The 17,091-nt window shown below is 51.0% G+C and overlaps 6 protein-coding genes across 6 annotated transcripts; 3 read left to right on the top strand and 3 right to left on the bottom strand.

Annotated features, from left to right (window-relative positions):
• Positions 1-169: 169 nt before the first annotated feature.
• TRUGW13939_00807 (uncharacterized protein) lies at positions 170-6,955 on the top strand (the record flags this gene model as incomplete). Its single annotated transcript, XM_035484013.1, has 10 exons — positions 170-1,039; positions 1,092-2,167; positions 2,582-3,202; positions 3,259-3,709; positions 3,979-4,121; positions 4,175-4,610; positions 4,673-4,889; positions 4,955-4,986; positions 5,043-6,728; positions 6,782-6,955. Coding segments are annotated over 10 exons (5,706 nt in total), but the record flags the coding sequence as incomplete, so codon positions are not given.
• Positions 6,956-7,299: 344 nt separating this feature from the next.
• Positions 7,300-8,865, bottom strand: TRUGW13939_00806 (uncharacterized protein; the record flags this gene model as incomplete). The annotated part of the gene is made up of 2 exons (XM_035484012.1): positions 7,300-8,625; positions 8,695-8,865. 2 exons carry the CDS (start codon positions 8,863-8,865, stop codon positions 7,300-7,302), a joined length of 1,497 nt encoding a protein of 498 aa, XP_035339905.1.
• Positions 8,866-9,618: 753 nt separating this feature from the next.
• On the top strand, positions 9,619-10,409 carry TRUGW13939_00805 (uncharacterized protein; the record flags this gene model as incomplete). Its single annotated transcript, XM_035484011.1, has 3 exons — positions 9,619-9,977; positions 10,063-10,306; positions 10,368-10,409. The coding sequence occupies 3 exons, from the start codon at positions 9,619-9,621 to the stop codon at positions 10,407-10,409; spliced, it is 645 nt and encodes a 214-aa protein (XP_035339904.1).
• A 197-nt stretch (positions 10,410-10,606) lies between these two features.
• TRUGW13939_00804 (uncharacterized protein) lies at positions 10,607-14,164 on the bottom strand (the record flags this gene model as incomplete). The annotated part of the gene is made up of 3 exons (XM_035484010.1): positions 10,607-12,100; positions 12,160-12,620; positions 12,964-14,164. 3 exons carry the CDS (start codon positions 14,162-14,164, stop codon positions 10,607-10,609), a joined length of 3,156 nt encoding a protein of 1,051 aa, XP_035339903.1.
• A 691-nt stretch (positions 14,165-14,855) lies between these two features.
• TRUGW13939_00803 (uncharacterized protein) lies at positions 14,856-15,925 on the top strand (the record flags this gene model as incomplete). The annotated part of the gene is made up of 4 exons (XM_035484009.1): positions 14,856-14,918; positions 14,973-15,144; positions 15,212-15,336; positions 15,407-15,925. 4 exons carry the CDS (start codon positions 14,856-14,858, stop codon positions 15,923-15,925), a joined length of 879 nt encoding a protein of 292 aa, XP_035339902.1.
• Positions 15,926-16,130: 205 nt separating this feature from the next.
• On the bottom strand, positions 16,131-16,928 carry TRUGW13939_00802 (uncharacterized protein; the record flags this gene model as incomplete). The annotated part of the gene is made up of 1 exon (XM_035484008.1): positions 16,131-16,928. The coding sequence occupies one exon, from the start codon at positions 16,926-16,928 to the stop codon at positions 16,131-16,133; it is 798 nt and encodes a 265-aa protein (XP_035339901.1).
• Between the last annotated feature and the right edge of the window lie 163 nt (positions 16,929-17,091).

Raw genomic sequence — 17,091 nt, 5'->3', positions numbered from 1 at the left:
TACGTGGGCAGCTCCGCATCTCCCGGTGCTCTTTCTTCCTTTCTTCTTGTATCGTTCCTCTCCTTCTTCACGAGCTGGTCTCTTGCTCGGATGCATTCTTCGGCGCTGCGTTTTTCTTGCGTCTAGACACCGGTCATTAATAGCTAATAACTGTTGTGGTGCATACAGTGTTCCACCATGCCGCCACTTCCTAGTACGTCCTACGTGCCTATCTCCAAATGCCCACCCACATACTAACGAAACAACCATCAAAGATATCCCCGTCAAATACGCGGCCCCCGCCGTCGCGACGCTCCTTGCGTACCTGAATGCACGATGGTCCTTCTTCTACGACTACCAGCTTGTCTCGAGTCTGATTGCTATCACGCTCAAGGTCAAATTGGCCTCTCGCCAGGACCGCCTGAGTCTGTTCTACATCCTGGAGAAGCATGCCCTGGCACCCAAGTCGGCAAACCGCCCGTTTATCGTTTACAACGGCCAAACATGGACCTACCATGAAGCCTACCAGACCGTCCTCCGATACGGCCAGTACTTCAAGCACACCCTAGGCATCAAGCCCAAGGAGATTGTTGCCCTGGACTATATGAACTCGGCCAACTATATCTTCATCTGGCTGGGCTTGGCGAGCATTGGCGGCGTGCCTGCGTTTATCAACTACAACTTGACTGGGAAGCCGTTGACACACTGTGTCAAAGTGTCCACTGCCCGCGTGCTGATTGCCGATGAAGAGATTCGCGGCCACTTCACGGATGAGCAGATTGCTCACTTCGCATCGCCCGATTTCCGGGACGGAAAGGGAGGAGTGGATGTCGTGTTCATCACGCGGGAAATCGAGAACCAGATCTTGCAGACGCCGGCGATTAGGGAAGAAGACAGCGTACGCAGCAATCCAGAGCCGAGCAGCATGGCCTTGCTGATATACACGAGTGGAACCACTGGATATCCGAAGCCTGCGATTGTCAGCTTGCAGAAATGCTGGGCTGGCAGTACTTTTATTAGCAACTGGCTAAAGCTGCGGACAGATGACAGAGTCTTTACAGTAAGTGATTTTCTTGTCCTTGAAATTCGCTCTTCATATCTAATTCGAACAGTGTATGCCGCTTTACCATGCCACGGCCGCTATCTTGGCCTTTTCTTCGGTGCTTTTCAGCGGCTCGACCATTATTATTGGCCACCGTTTCTCGACAAGCAACTTCTGGAAAGAGGCTCGCGAGGGTGACGCGACAATTGTTCAGTATGTGGGTGAAACCATGCGGTATCTTCTGGCTGCCCCTCGTCAAACCGACCCCGTTACCGGCGAGGACTTGGACAAGATGCACCGGGTACGGTTGGCGTATGGAAACGGGATGCGACCAGACGTATGGAATAAAGTCAAGGAGCGGTACGGCATCGACAGTATCGGCGAGTTCTATTCTTCAACCGAGGGCTTCTCTGGCCACTGGAACCTTTCGTCAAACGATTTCGCTGCCGGTGCGATTGGCCGAAATGGGCTCATTGGCGAGCTCATTCTTGGCCGGACCATGGCCGTTGTCGAAGTAGACCACGAGCTCCAGGTTCCCTGGCGTGATCCTACGACGGGACATTGCCGCCGCGTACCCAGAGGAGATGCAGGCGAGCTACTGTATGCTGTAGATGCCAACAATATTTCCGACAAGTTCCAGGGTTATTACAACAACCCCAAGGCGTCTGAGACCAAAATCTTACGCGATGTCTTTGCCAAGGGCGATGCTTGGTTCCGGACCGGTGACACATTGAGATGGGATGTGGAAGGCCGGTGGTACTTTACCGACCGCATTGGCGATACTTTTAGATGGAAGAGCGAAAACGTATCGACCAACGAAGTCGCCGAAATCATTGGTAGTCATCCCGAGATATTCGAGGCAAACGTCTATGGCGTTTCCTTGCCTCACCACGACGGCCGCGCGGGCTGTGCAGCCATTGTGTTCAAGAACGGGTACATCGATGTGCCTGCTGATATTCTTGATTCACTCGCTGTGCAAGTCCTGGGGAACCTCCCTCGCTATGCGCTGCCATTGTTCCTCCGAGTGACGGCCGAGCTGGAGCGAACGGGCAACAACAAGCAACAGAAGCACGTTCTGCGCGAGCAAGGGGTTGACCCTTCCAAGGTCTCTACAAACGATCGTCTGTACTGGCTTCAGGGGAACAAGTACGTGCCTTTTACGCCAGCGGACTGGGCGCAGCTGTCGGCGGCGCAAGTGAGGCTGTGATGTGTAGACAGACAGCATTGTTACGATACCCATGTCCTTGCCTTAGTATCATTGTTATTGTACATAGCAGGTATTTATACAGTTTTCGCAGTTTATTGACCAGAGCCCGATATTGTTCTTCGTAGTTTGTAGTACTTGTAGATGCCGAGTCGGCTGTATACTCTCTAGTCACAGTGCGGGGAAGCTCTCCGCACGCAATGCCGAGCAGTTCGGCTTCTTGCATCTAAAGCCTTTTTGATGCAAATATTAAGTCCAGCCACTTTTTTTTTTTTTTTTGGGAAACAAAGATGTATTAATTCGAGGATACCTCATAGAGACTCAAAAAATTCAGTATACGCCATGCTGTCCAAAAGGCTCGCCCCGCGTGGTCTCGCAAAGACAACCACCACCATCCGCCAACCGCGTTGTACCTTTTCAACCTCATCTTCAGTTTACAGCACCAGCACCAGCAACAGCAACGATGCAACCACCTTCGCGGCCTCAATTGCATCTGAATTCCTCTCGCGCTTCCAGTCTCAGGGGCCACAAGTCCGCACCCAGGTGCTGGACGCCAACCAACTGCAACTCCTCTCGCTAACACTGAACCGACCAATGCTCTACCCCGAATCCCCTCATCTTTCTTCAGCAGCATCGCCACCACCCCGAGGCACCCCTATCCCACCCGGACATCATTTAATATACTTTACGCCAGCATTCCTCGAATCCGAACTTGGCGCCGACGGCACAGATACTTCGTACAACCCATCCCCGCCGTTTACGCGACGCATGTGGGCTGGCGGCGAAGTCAGCTGGCCGCGCGACAGCAATGGCAATGGAAAACCGAATTTGCTACGTGTTGGACAGACGGTTAGCGAAACAACAAAAGTGCTCAGTGCGGAGCCCAAGGTGGTGCGCAAGACGGGTGAGGCGATGATTGTGGTGGGTGTTGAGAAGACGTTGGCGAATGAGGACGGGGTTGCTGTTGTGGATCGACGGTGAGTTTTTGTTTCTTCTTCTTATTTTAAACAGAATTATGACTGATTGAGAATAGGAATTGGGTTTTTCGTCCGGCTTTGCCGTATCCTCCTGTTATCAAAGAAGCGGGCAGCTCATCGCCAAGTATACATCAACAACAACAGCAGCCACAAGCCTCCCTACAGACATCGTCGGACTCATTTAGCAACGGCACACACAAACGCCAGTTCAGGCGCAGCTCAGTCACGCTCTTCCGTTTCTCGGCATTGACATTCAATCCTCACAAAATCCACTACGACTTGCCCTGGGCACGGGACGTCGAAGGCCACCGGAACATTGTCGTGCATGGGCCGCTGAATCTGATTTCTATTCTGGATTTTTGGAGGGATATTCAATACAAGAGTGGTGGTAAATTCTCAGATAGTGCGCTGGTCGTGCCTCGCAGCATCTCGTACCGCGCGACGAGTCCTCTGTATGCCGATGAGGACTATGAGATTGTGCTGGAGGAGGCGGCGGAGGGGAATAAGGTGAATATTTACAATCACAGCGGCACTGTGTCTATGAAGGCCGATATCAGGGAATAGTTAGACATTAAACATATTCCTTTTAAAGCTGAACTATTAGAAATCATTGCGTATAGTTCTGATATTTCTTAGTGGCGATTATCTCGGAGATAAGCGATATCCGATCTCCACAAGCATCTTCCTCATCTTCCTCCGACCTCACATCGGATTTATTAAAATAGATGAAAAACAACGCATAATCTCACATCTTTTTTAAACACCTTTAACACAAGCAATACAACCTAGACACAGACATGGCCGATAACGATAACGATAACACCGAAACCACCACTGACAACCCTGCCCTCATATCATCCGCCGGCAACAAGAAACGCAGCCGAGTGCAGTTCTCCTGCACCGCCTGCCGATACCGCAAGTAAGTACTAGTCATCTTTATCCTCAGATTACTCAAACTAAACAACCTAAAAGACTCAAATGTGACCGCACGCATCCCTGCGACAGATGCACGCGGCGCGGCGACGCAGCGTCCTGCACATATGTCGGCCACGGCCCGCGGGGTCGCGCGTCTTATGCCGCCGCAGCCAATCCATCGCATATCCAGAATCGCATGCAGCATCTGGAGAATCTGATTCTTTCATTTGCGCAGCAAAAGAGACTGCAAGATGGCGGCAGCGGCAGCACTGTGGCAGAAGACATGGCTATTGATTTTGCAGAGCCCGGTGGAGGAGGAGGAGGAGGAGGAGGAGGAGACCCCTCTTCTTCGACGAGGGGGGAGTCTTCGTCTGGAACAACGACGACGACGACGACTTCGGCGTTGGAGGATTCGGCTGGTAAGATTGTTAATAATCAGGATTTGGGGACTACGTATGTGGACTCTTCGCATTGGAGGGCGATTCTAGATGATGTATGCATGCTTCTATTCGTCCTGTGTTACAAGCAAAAAGAAAGCACTAAACCATGGTATAGATCAATGAAGTGAAGAGATATCTTCGTGATGATGACGCCAACTCAGAGGACGATGTCCACGAGGAAGCCGACGAAATCCACGACTCATCTCGTCCAGCCTTGCTGTTTTACAGTGGACGCGTCTTGAGCCAGGAGGAACTGATTGCAGACCTCCCAGAGAGAACGCTCTCGGATCGTCTGATTTCGCGGTTTCTGAACTCGGGGGACCCTAGTCTTGGTATGTGTACTGCTTCTAGATATATCACCAAAGAGCAAAGACTGATACTACTGCTGCACCGACAGTGATTTTGCACTTTCCTACCTTCCAAAGAGAGGTATGTATCCATGAATTGGTGTCTCTACACTGACAGACTGATTAATATGTCAATAGTACGCCAACTTTTGGGTAGACCCGAAGAGCGTGCCACTGGCATGGCTCGGTTTGCTGTATGCCTGCCTTACCATGGCTGTAAACATGTATCGCCGCAGTCTCGAGCCCCTGCCAGGCTCACTGGGCGACCCAATCGACGTGATCAACCGCTTGCAACGAAACTGCTGCCACTGCCTAATCAACTCCAACTATACAAAAGTGGGCAAATACAAAGTCGAAGCCATGATGCTGTACACCACCACTGAGTACTCCAAAAAGGGCAACGCGCCGGTCAGTTCGTCCATCATTCTTGGCATAATTGTCAAGCTCGCTATGCGCATGGGCTACCATCGAGACGCAAAGCATTACAGCAACATATCCGCACTCGAAGGGGAAATGCGCCGGCGCACGTGGGCTGTGATAGCCCAGCTCGACGCCCTGACAGCGTTTCAGGTCGGTGTGCCAAAACACATACAATCCTGGCAGAGCGACACAGAACTCCCGCACAATTTGTTTGATGAGGACTTTGACGAAAACACCATCGATCTGCCCGAGTCACGGCCCGAATCCGTACGCACGGCAGCCACATACGCAATCTCCAAGGCGCGCATCATGTCCGTCTTTGGCCGCATTTCAGACCTGGCATACTCGCGCAAGCCGACCTCGTACCAGGAAGTGCTCGAGCTGGACCGCAAACTCGAAGTCGCGCACGAGGCCATGGCATCGTCACTACGCATGAAGCCGCTGCACCAGTCCATCACAGATGCCTCGGCGCTGATCATGAAACGGTATACGCTGGACATCCTGTACCAAAAGGCGCGCATTGTGTTGCACAGAAAGTATCTCACCGAGGCACACCAGGACTCGCGGCTCAACTACTCGCGCTGGGTGTGCGTCAACGCGGCCAAGGAGACTCTTCGACACCAGCACGATCTTTTCCATGAGTCGCAGGTGGGCGGCCGTCTGTACAGCGACCGCTGGTTTTTCACTTCTCTGCAAAACCACGACTTTGTCCTCGCCGCCATGGTCATTTGCCTCGAGCTATCCAAAAAGACCGAAGCAGACGTGAAATCGCGCCAGCAAGGATACGGTTTCTCGATTGTGCTGGATGGAAGAGACGAAATGCTCGACGCGCTGGAAAAGTCGAGGAATATCTGGCAGACAAATCTCCGGCATTCGGTCGAGGCAAGAAAGGCCTTTGACGCGCTTACCATTATGTTGAAAAGGGCCAAGATGGACGCGGAACTCGAGAGGAATTCGCAGAACCAGGAGCAGCAGCAGCAGCAGGTAGACGGGTTATTGAGCGGCGAGCACCGAAACGACGATATTGCCATGGGGGAGAGCGCATCGAGTATTGGCTTTGGCAGCGCAGATTCACGCGGTATGTTACTTTTTACCAACTTTTTTTTAAGGGGTCCTAGGAATATATATCTAACAGTTGACCCAGATCAACCCTCCGAAGCCAGTCTAAGTGGTACTGGGGCCGCCGCAGTCATCACCACCACCACCGGTGTGATGCCAACGCCTCCAGTGTCAGACAGTTCCAATACCATCGCCAACAACAACGGACTCGAACAAACCTCTGTAAATCCAGGCATACAACCACCAATTCTTCCCCAAGGCCAGCCCATTCCAGAAATCGACCCATCTATGCACTCGCTCGACGTGATTCAGTCCATGATCGATGCACCAAACAGTCTTGACTGGGTGAGTTATTTAATCCCTCCCCCAACATATATGCAATTGCTAATGGTGAATAGCACATCTGGGATGGCCATATGCAAGACTTTGATCCCGGCATGGTGGATACTATGTGGGACACTAATATCAACTTGTCAAATGGAAATGTAAATGCAAATGCAAATGGGAATGCCCAGCAGATACGAGATGAGAATGTTGATCTTTTGTATTTCAGCACGGGGACTCGGGGTTAACTATGTGTATCAATTGATTGATCAATATAATATTTGAATACTGCATGTATATTCATCGCTGCTCTAGAAAAAATATATAAAGTGAAACAACGCCCTGAACAGACCAGATCAGGTTATCAGCTCAGTTGACGTTTTTTCCCTCTAGACTCTAATATGCAATGTATCCCTTTTGCCCATAGATGCCGAAACCTTCTGCAATGTTTTCTCATCACATTGCTTTCAAATGTCACCAAACGCCGCTAGACAACCGAAAGAAAGAATAAAATACAAAAACATATATAATCTCTATAATGAAATATTTGAAAAAAAAAAGCAAGTTTATAATGTAAGAGATGGAAAAAAATCTATGCAACCAGATTCGGGCATTCTCCCTGCGCACGCAGGAAAGCGTCTGCAAAGAGTTCCTGCATGGCAAGGTAATGGAACAGGATGCCCCCAAGGACAGCCATGTGCCAGATATTATGACTTGCGCCACAGTAGTCAAACAGGCCCGGGCACCAACGCTCGGGAACCTGCGAGGCATAGACGCAGGCGCCGAGACCATATACCAGGACGCTCTTCACGACAGGCGCATAAAAGTAGAGGCACCAGGTAAGACCGCGCGAAAAGCTCAGTTGGCAAATGGGGGCGAATCCCGTGAGCGCCATGGTGGAGTAAAACGCGACTCTGGCCCACGACATATCCGGGCGGTTAAAAGTTGGGTGCCAGGGGAGAATGACGCCGCCGACTCCGAGGGAAAAGGTGAGGAGAATATATGTCCAACGGGAAACGGGTTCGCAGTAAAAGGCCGTGTACTCGGTCGTCATGATGGAGGCTGCGATCAGGAACGAGATTCCCGTGTAGTCCACGCAGGCAAATCGCTCCATTACTTTCAGGTTTGCGATTCCGTTCATTGTGTGCCATATCGTGCTGCAGACGAGGCATTTGCATGCCGCGAAAAAGAAGACGGCGGCGATCATAATGTCGGCGTTGGTGCTGAGGTGAAAGTTTGGGTTCAGAGGGTAAAAGTAAAATGCGATGGAAAGAACAATGAACAGGCCGATCAGATGCGACCAGATATTGACGAGCTCGTTCGAAAAGGAAAACATGGACGTCACACAGTCCATAGGCGAGGCTATGAATCGGTATCCCTGGAGAATATGCGGGTTGACTCGCCATGGATGCGGCAGGTCTTGGTAGTGAATCAATCGCTTCTCTTGGGCAAGTATGATTGCATTATCGATGCTTTCACGCAGAGCTTCCTTTGCTCGCCTGGCACGCTCCATGCCTTCATCAACAGCCTCGCGGGCATGGTTCAAACCAGAGTCGACGGCCTTCCAGCCCTCGTCCAGCGCGCCATATATGCCGCCTTCACGAACCGACTGCGACCTAGATTCGATATCGTTTAAAAACGACTCCATCAGCCTCATACCGGCAAAGGCCTTTTCTCCCAGTGTCTCCTTTGTCGCCAAGGCTTCGATATACCGCTCTTCCAATGTTTCGACGAGAATCTTTGCCCGCTTTCTCCCACTGCCCATCAGCTCGCCCGATGCCTCACAGCACGAATCTCGCACGGCTTCCAGAGCCGCGTAGCCTCTACGTAGACTGGTGTCGATTTGTTGAATGTGTGATTTGCGGTATTCTTCGATCCATCGCAGGCGTCTCTCTAACTCAACAAGGAAAACCTCAACCTATAATGAGTCAGCAACAGTCACTCCAACCACTCCAGTCACTATACGAGGGGGAGGAAATTGACTCACTCTCAGGAAGACTGCCTCGGCGTCATAGTCACACGACGAGCGTCTGGCATGCTGGAACGAGTGCCGCCGCCGAGAGCGGATAAGGGGCGTCTCTTCGTACGGCGTCGAGCTCGTGGTGACAGCATCGCTGTCGTAAGATCCAATGGCCATAGCATGGGCTTTGAACGCCATGTTGCCTGCGATAATCAATTTGTTTCTGTCGACTCGCTATTATCGCATTTGTCGGATAATCGTCTCGAAGAAATTTAAGAGTCTGGCGATGGGCACAAACGTGATTAGGTCGTTCGGGGTGCGAAAGGAGTGCGATTCGGAGGAATAATGAGGAACACCAGCAAAAGTAGTAGTAATATATGTACTGGATATGTGGTGAACGTGTAAATGTCCTCGCACAGCAGCGTGCAGGGAGAGAGAGGGGCGATTAATATGGTCGTCGATAGTCGTCGTCGTCGTCCAGGGTCCTCGGACTTATTGAAAGCGGGATTGGGCTCCACCCGGCCTTGCTCTAGCGCTGCTCACATGGGGCGATGCGACAATCTTGTTAGTCGCCCAGATCGCCGTGCATGACTTTTCCATCAATGACAGCGCTGTTTCTTTGCATGCTGTGGTCACTGGTTCATAACTTCAGGGTGGTTGTGTCGAGAACAAGGAAACAGGAAAGCCTCGGGTCGGGCTCTTTGTTCGTTCTTTTCGCTCGGTTTCTTTCGCCACCTCCTTGAACATTCTCTCTCCCTGCACCAAGACTAATCAGGTCTACTGCAAGTTGCAACAGTATGGTCACCATCATCTTCACTAGTGTCTTGGTGTCTATACTTAGTAATTATTAACTTATCCCCCAGACCGGCCGTCATATAGGGCCGTTCCTTCTGTTCCGTTCCGCCCCTCCTCAACAAAAGTGACAAAAGCGACCCCCGGATGACCATCACCATGGCCTCCACGATGACAGTGCGCGACATTGTCGCCAATGAATCCTTATTGCCAGTGCTACACACCAGCGCCGAAGCGCACGCCGAATGCCAAAAGCTGCTCGCTCTCGTCGAACCTCCATCCCAGCAAGAAGATCAGGCGGCGACGGCGGCGGCCGTGTCCAGACAGCAAAAGACACTTTTCGCATTGCTCGCTCAGCTGCGCGGTCTGAATCGCGATGCCATCTTGCAAGTGCGCGATACGAAGCAGTCGACTGCAGAGGCCCGGCAGGAGGTTGATCGACTGCATCTGCAGTTGCAGAATCTGTATTATGAGCAGAAACACCTGATGGGCGAGATTGCCGCGTGCGAGTCTTATGAGTATGGTTTCCTACACACACACACACACACACACACACACAAAAAACCCCCCACACATCTAGACATCAGCTAACACTTCTTTCAGCCACAAATATCTATCTCTCCCTCTCATCCCTGTCGAACAATACCTGGAACAATTCCCCGAACACGCCGACCAAGACGAGCACGAGCTGATGATCTCGCGCATCAACCACGAACACGCCGAGCGCGAGAAACTAGAACAGGCGAGGCAGGAGCTCTTGAAGCGAAAGCAGGCCCTAATTGCCGAGAACAAGAAGCGCAAGGACGACCTGGCCAATCTCGACCAAGATTTGGAGCGGTTTGTTGATGTATGTTTCCCCCCCCCTCAGCTCCAAGACGGAGAAGAAAGCTAATATGAGAATTTTACAGGCTGCAAAACCTATTCAAAAGATCTTTGAAAAAGAGTATTAAGCTTGTCCCTTTTGCGATATTTACAAGTCACTCTGGATTGAATATTCATAGAAGGCGTTTGATTTTCAGATACCCCAGGAAAAAATAATCTTGTTGGCATTTACGGGTGTTTAGTTACTTGTTACGTTCAGAAATGGAATGCATTGCATTGATATAAAAAAGCAATAATAAAATAAATTATGGTATCATTACAGGTCTTATCTACTCTTCTTCTGTTTCAAATCAGTCACAATCCGCTTCACTTCCCTCAACAAGCCAATAATCAACGGAACCCCAATGGGCCCCAGCAAAGGTAGGTACACTGCCACCTTGTGCTCGTCTGGGAAATACATCTGTCCGACCATGCTCTTTTCAAAAAAGCTCTTTTCGGCCGCGTTTTCGGCGACTCGCGCGCTGGCCAGGGCCGGCGTGGATTTACCTTCGCGCAGGAGCTGGCAGGTCGACGAGAGGTGCGACAGGGTCGTGGATACGGATGATGCAACGGCGACGGGTACGGGGATGGAGGCGAGAGATTGTGTCAGGCGTGCCAGTGAGCCCATTGTCGACGACGCAGATAGTAAAAGCATGGCAGCGCGGATGCGGATCAAGGTCTGCAGGCGGAGAGGGAGAGAAGGAGGTGAGGCTGGTGTACCCAAGAGGGTGAGGAGTTGGTGTGAGAATGTGAGGAGCGCAGGCTTGAGCGATTCTTTGGATAGATGAGGCGGATTCGTAGGGCTGCTGGTTGTAGTCGCGAGAGGCGGGTTGACAATGGTAACGCCGCCCCATTGTGGCACAATCCAGCTAGTTGCCTGGTTCTCCTTGATCACGAGCGGTGACTGAGTCGGCGCAGGCACGTAGAGGACGAAGTTTATTGTCGGACCACTGCCAATACTAGGGCTTAGAGGCCATTCTGCCGCATTGATAAAGGCACTCAGATCCTCTTGCTTCAATGTCCATTGTTGAGTAATCTCATCAAACTCGGGCAGAGGAGAAGTAGGCGAGAAAGAAGCGTATAATTGAACCTGTGTGTTGACAGTGAAATTACTGATGGGCGAAAGCGCATCCAGCACCGGCGTCATGAATGAATCAATCGCATCCTCGATTTCCCACGATGACGGCTGGAAACCAGGCGTAAACAGCGAAAACGACAAGTGATAGGTCTCGGCGTATTTGAGGGATTTTGCAACTCGCGTGCTAACAAGCTCTGTCAATTCCGGCGATATAGAGTTGACTCCATTCGATTGACCCGGTGCAGGCGAAGAAGGCAGTACGATATTGCTCTCCCTAAGAATATGTGCAATTGTCGCCTTTTCCTCAATATAAAGTTTTTGAATCTCGTCTGCAATGTAAGAAACCAACGGCGAGTTTGACGACGTTGCAGGCGGGAGCTGGCTCGGGGGATAGAAGATATCCAGACGGGGGGAATACGAGTGCAGCTCGGATTTGGGAGTTGCAATCTCCTGAGGGACGAGGTTCACAACAAGAGCGGTATTGGGACTTTCCCTTCCTCCGACATCATCTCTCAGCTCTTGTCCATTTTCATTCGCGGTCGTCGCCTGTTGTTCTGCGAGTTTGAGGCGGAGGTGGTGGACTGGGAACTCGTTCAAGTCGTCCAGCGCATGCTGGGTCGTTCTCAACAGGTTCTGCGCTTCAAGGATGGGTATCGATGGTGTACGGAGGAGTATTTCGAGTGGAAATTCTGGTTTGCATTCCTATGTTACCATCAGTTAGCTTCTCAAACATGACACCCCAAAAAAAGGTCACAGCTTACCCTTCCCTCTGCCCAGCTCATCATCTCCTCAAGGGGCAGCGAGGCCCGGTAGATTGAAGTTGTTTTCCACCACACAGGAAGCCCCAAAAAGATAATCACAGCCCAGAAGGATAGAATGACCTTTGTCCGCGTCCAGACTGCTTCCTTTTTCTCGGGAGGGAGCGCGTGGCTGACCACCGCGGCGGTCTTTGGCACGGCCGTGCTGTTGTTGTCCATGGCTGAATTGGGGGCGTTTGAAAGAGCGGATTGCTCAGAGGTGGATGCGCCTCCTCCTTTCTCACCTGACATTGTCAGGTCATGTCTGCTCTGAGACGAGGGACTGTTCTCTGCGGGGAGTGTTGGATTGTTTACGGACAACGGAGCTGGGCGAGAGGTGTCAATGCGGAGATGACGCCCGCCTGGGATTGGCTGCCGCGACTGTATACTTCGGGGATATTGAATATGTTCTTTGCAGTATGCAACTGTTTGTAATATTAAAATAAATTGTATTTATGAATATGCAGTGTCAGCAGCTGGATTTGACTGTGTTTGGTTCAGCATTGAAATGTTAAATGTCAGATGCACGTCCACAATACATCAAATATGGAACATTTGAATAGTATTACATCTTGTCTATGCAAAATAATTGTTCAGACTTAATAAATTCAGCTGGTAATTATCTAATTATATGCAGTAATAAATTCTAAACGCTAATACACACGATGCATGTTTTCCCCCGAAATTACCCGCGCCCTCAGTGATACAGAGACAAAAGAAAAAATGGTACAGAGACACAGCAGGCTTAAATCCTTTTCGCTGGACTACTACCTGGTGCTGGAGTTTCCGTAACCCTGTAGTAAGGATCTCCGTTGGAGTTCTGGAAACCAGCCTTTTCCATCACCTGGCTAAACGTAGTCTGCGGACGCTCTCGCTGGACAGTACGAGCAGCCCCTGGCCGTAGAGTGGGACTGGTGCTTAGCATATTCGGAGGAGAGTATACTTTGATGCTCTCCGTACTGGGCTGGCGTGCTCCATGTGGCTGACGAGCAGTCTGCTGCGGTGGCGTAACTGGGATGTATGCAGGCATTGGAGGCGGAGGGCTAGCACTGTTCCACTGCGGGCTTTCGCTCGACACAAAAATGCTTTTGACTCTGGTTCCGGTTCTCTTGAGCACTGATTTGGAGCGCGGGTTACTGGGATACCGGCCACTAAACCGTTGAAGGAGAAAGTCGGTTCGGCAGAAGCTTTCATCGGCTGGAATAGGATCTGAGATCTCTATGGGAGCTGGTCGCGGAGAGATGCGTTTCTCTTTTTCCTTTGCCATCTCTTCGGATTTGGTCTTTCTTCTGCACAGGAAAATGATTGCAGCGGCGAGGGCGCCACTTATCAATCCAGGAAAGAAGCCGGCAACAACAGCTTTGACGGGAAACTCTTGACATGTCGCGGATACCTCTGCTTCTGCGGTAGTTGATGAGAGAGCAGGAGAAACCGCTGCCGCCGTTGTTGACGATGGAACCGATAGTGAAACAGTAGCAGTAGCAGTGGGTGAAGTTGTCGACAGAGTAGCCGGGACTGTGGTCGCACCAGTTCCAGACAATGTAGTGGATGCTTCTGACGAAGTGGACTTTTCCAGTACGCAAGTGCTGTTATTCGCACAGGAATAACCAAATGGGCAGCAGGCACTACCACATGTCGCCAGCTGATCGGACAGCCGGGTGGTCTTGACGTTGGCAGAAGGATCGGAAGTGGCATTCTGTGCTTGGACATCGCAGGTAATCGGTTGGATATACGTGCAGTCAGCACCGTTCGGGCAGCAGAGCACCGATGAACCGCTGTCGAGCCCAAGACATTTATCACTTGACGGACAGCAAAAGTTTGAAGGATACGAGCTTCCACAAGAGTTAAAGCCACTCGCACAGGAATCTGTTCTGGAGAAGAGGTCGTTAAGGTGAATGGATGCAGCCGCAGCCAACGAGGACCAGCCAAGTTGCAAGGCAACCACAGTAGAGAGCGTGTATCTCACCATAGCGAAGGTTGCCAGGTGTTTCTGTGTGAGGAGATGTCAATGATGGAGATGCAAAGTATAATCTTGTCTTGTAGATCAACAAATATATTCAAGATATCCACTAAGACAGCGCACTGCGCGTGTGAACAAACGAACAACGCAAAAGAAAGGTTTGTATGGACAAAGAAATGAACGAGACAGAAAGCTACCAACAACGGGCATGCATGCCAGGCTATATGTCCTGAAGAAACGCCTGAAGAAACTCCACCTGGGCGCGAAGACGTCGCATCGCCGTACGCGCCCAGACAGGTCCCAGAATAGCTATGGAGAATCGCCATGGTGGAACTGCCACGGGAAACACAAGTCACCGGTCAGGAGGCAGAGTGTCGGAGAAAGGCATGACTCTTCACGACGACAGGCCGTCACGACCTATTTTTGTAGATTGATGAAACAGTAGACTGGGAGCAAGCGCTGGCCATGCAGGAGACAATCGATTGTTTGGCGGAGGATGCTCGACACTGGCTGCCGGGCTCTTGGCGCCGGGAGCTCTGCGCGCTTCCATTGGCTGCCGTGCTCTCCGCTCGCACTAGTACGAAACAGGCAGAAACCGGCAGAAATTCTCCCCCGAAGCTCCAAAGCAAATCATCAACACATTGACTGATTGACTGATTTCGCCGTCCAGTGTCCACGCCCAACCCTCACCGCAGCCACAATGTTACAGCCACTCCTGCGACGGCCGCAGAGCAGTCTGCGCGCCGCTGCTTCCATTGCCAATGTGAGACGCTTCTGCTCCACGCATGTGCTTTCGTTCCACTAATCCCCAAGTTAGGGATTCCGCTCCGGACTGCAGCATCGCAGCCTCCATTTGATGCCTCAGTTGAGACATGAGAGTCTATACGCGGACCAGGGAATTCCCGGGTTCATGTCGCCGGATACGTTCAGGATTTCGTGGCGAGAGTACCAGGCGTACTTGATCTACAAACTGAATTTATTAACTGAAGGTGAGCGAGTTCGTGCAAAGCATCAGGACACTGAAGACGTCGCGACTAACTAGGCCTGGCATGATAGATTCCACCTTTGCACAAATGGACACCGTCAGCCTCGTGAAAACCTACGCCAAAGACCGAAAGATGGCTCCCATCTTCAATTACGCCTCAATGGCTCACAACAACCACTTTTTCTTCAACGGTCTTGTAAGGGAGCCCTTTGGTACCGGCTGGTTTTTTTTTTCCACTATCAGACATCTAACAATTTCTCTACTAGTCCCCTGAACACGTTCCAATCCCCAACAAGCTGGCGCATGATATGGTTGAAAGCGGATCGTCTCCCGAGTCCATGAAACAAGACTTCCTGGCTGCTGCGAGTGCTCAATTTGGCGGCGGCTTCGTCTGGCTCGTTTCCCAGAACCCGACTGGTCTGCTCAAGATCATGTGCACCTACAGTGCCGGCACCCCGTACTCGGAAGCCTTTGCCCGCCAACAGCCTGTTGACACGAACACTGAGCCGGCTAAAAAAGCTGGCGGTTGGTACGACCCGGCTTCCTTTTCTGACCGAGGAGGACCTGTGAATATCGCTCCGGGAGGAATACAAGTTACACCACTGCTCTGTGTCAACACGTGGGAGCATGCTTGGCTCTACGATTACGGATTCGGTGGTCAGTACGGTGGTGGCAAGGATGAATATCTGGAGCGGTGGTGGGATAGGGTTAATTGGAATGTGGTCGAAAACGCCCACAAAGAATCTCCGGGATACAGCGGACGTCTGAACTCGAGGACTTTGTGATTGGTTTTTGCACTTCTTTTTCCATGTACAATAGATTCTGCATCGGGGCACTGGGACGCTGTCTTTCTGTAATGTCACCATATACAATACACTTATTACTGTAATTGTATTTTCCTGAATATTCTATTCTATGATACACGATTCGCGCCTTGTATGCATTGTGAAAACTTTACACCCAAACGCATTCTATAAATATGAAACATATCTACAACTTCCGCACCATTTCCTCTTTTATCCGGCGCTCAAACGCCTCAATCATCACAGCAGCAACCTTGTCCTCCACAGCCCCCATCATGGCCGTGTGCATTGCATTCTGGAAGCGAAAGCGAATCTCCAGTTGAACCTGGGTATTAACCTGGTCCCCGTTTTTTTGTTGTTGTTGTTCTGTTTCGGGGACAAGCTGCCATTTTGTGCTAAGATGACTGAAAAGACCTTCATCATCACCGGGCACTGGTCTCCCATCGTCTCCTACTCCGCCGCCGCTCCGCGCTTCGACAACCCATTGTGACCGGTCGCATGTCACCCGCGAAGTGAATGTTTCTTTAAAGGGTCCGTAGCCCACGGTCAGGAACGCTTGCGATGGATAGCCCGATTGAGGGTCGCGTGCTGTCACCGTGGAGGCAGCCAAGAACGGCAGGAATTCGGCATAGGACTCGACGGACGAGATGATTTCGTAGAGCGGAGAAGGAGGAAAAGGCAGCGTGCGGGTGGCTCGAAGAGTGCGGATTTCTTGATTATTATTATTATTATTGCCATTGTTGTTGTTAGTAGCGTTCTGGAGGATGTTGGCGAGGTTGATGAATGAGCGGCGGCGAGATGCAGCAGGCTGGTTTTGTTGTTGTGATGGACGAAGGGACCATGTGCGAGTTTTGGTCGAGAGTGAGGTGGATGTGGAATAGCGATGAGTGATCAGTCGTTGCGCATTGACTGGCGCGATACAGGCTGTGTTGTCACATTGGCGATTGAGGTTTCTCAGGATTTGAGATCGCAGGAGGCTCCGCATTGTGAAGAGTTTTGGACGAGCAATCGGATGCGAACAGGGTGAGTCGAAGCCAATATTATGGATTGAAAGATATTATGTAAACGAAACAAGAAAAGTGTATATATTAATCGCGAAAAGAAGAGAAGCGAATGTGTAAGCAGTCAATTGGCGGGGGAAACAAAAC

The sequence above is a fragment of the Talaromyces rugulosus genome, chromosome I, assembly GCF_013368755.1.
Source record: "Talaromyces rugulosus chromosome I, complete sequence".
In the NCBI taxonomy this organism is placed as follows: Eukaryota; Fungi; Ascomycota; class Eurotiomycetes; order Eurotiales; family Trichocomaceae; genus Talaromyces; species Talaromyces rugulosus.
The sequence above is the reverse complement of the archived record's forward strand: the minus strand, read 5'-3'. Positions and strand labels throughout refer to the sequence as shown.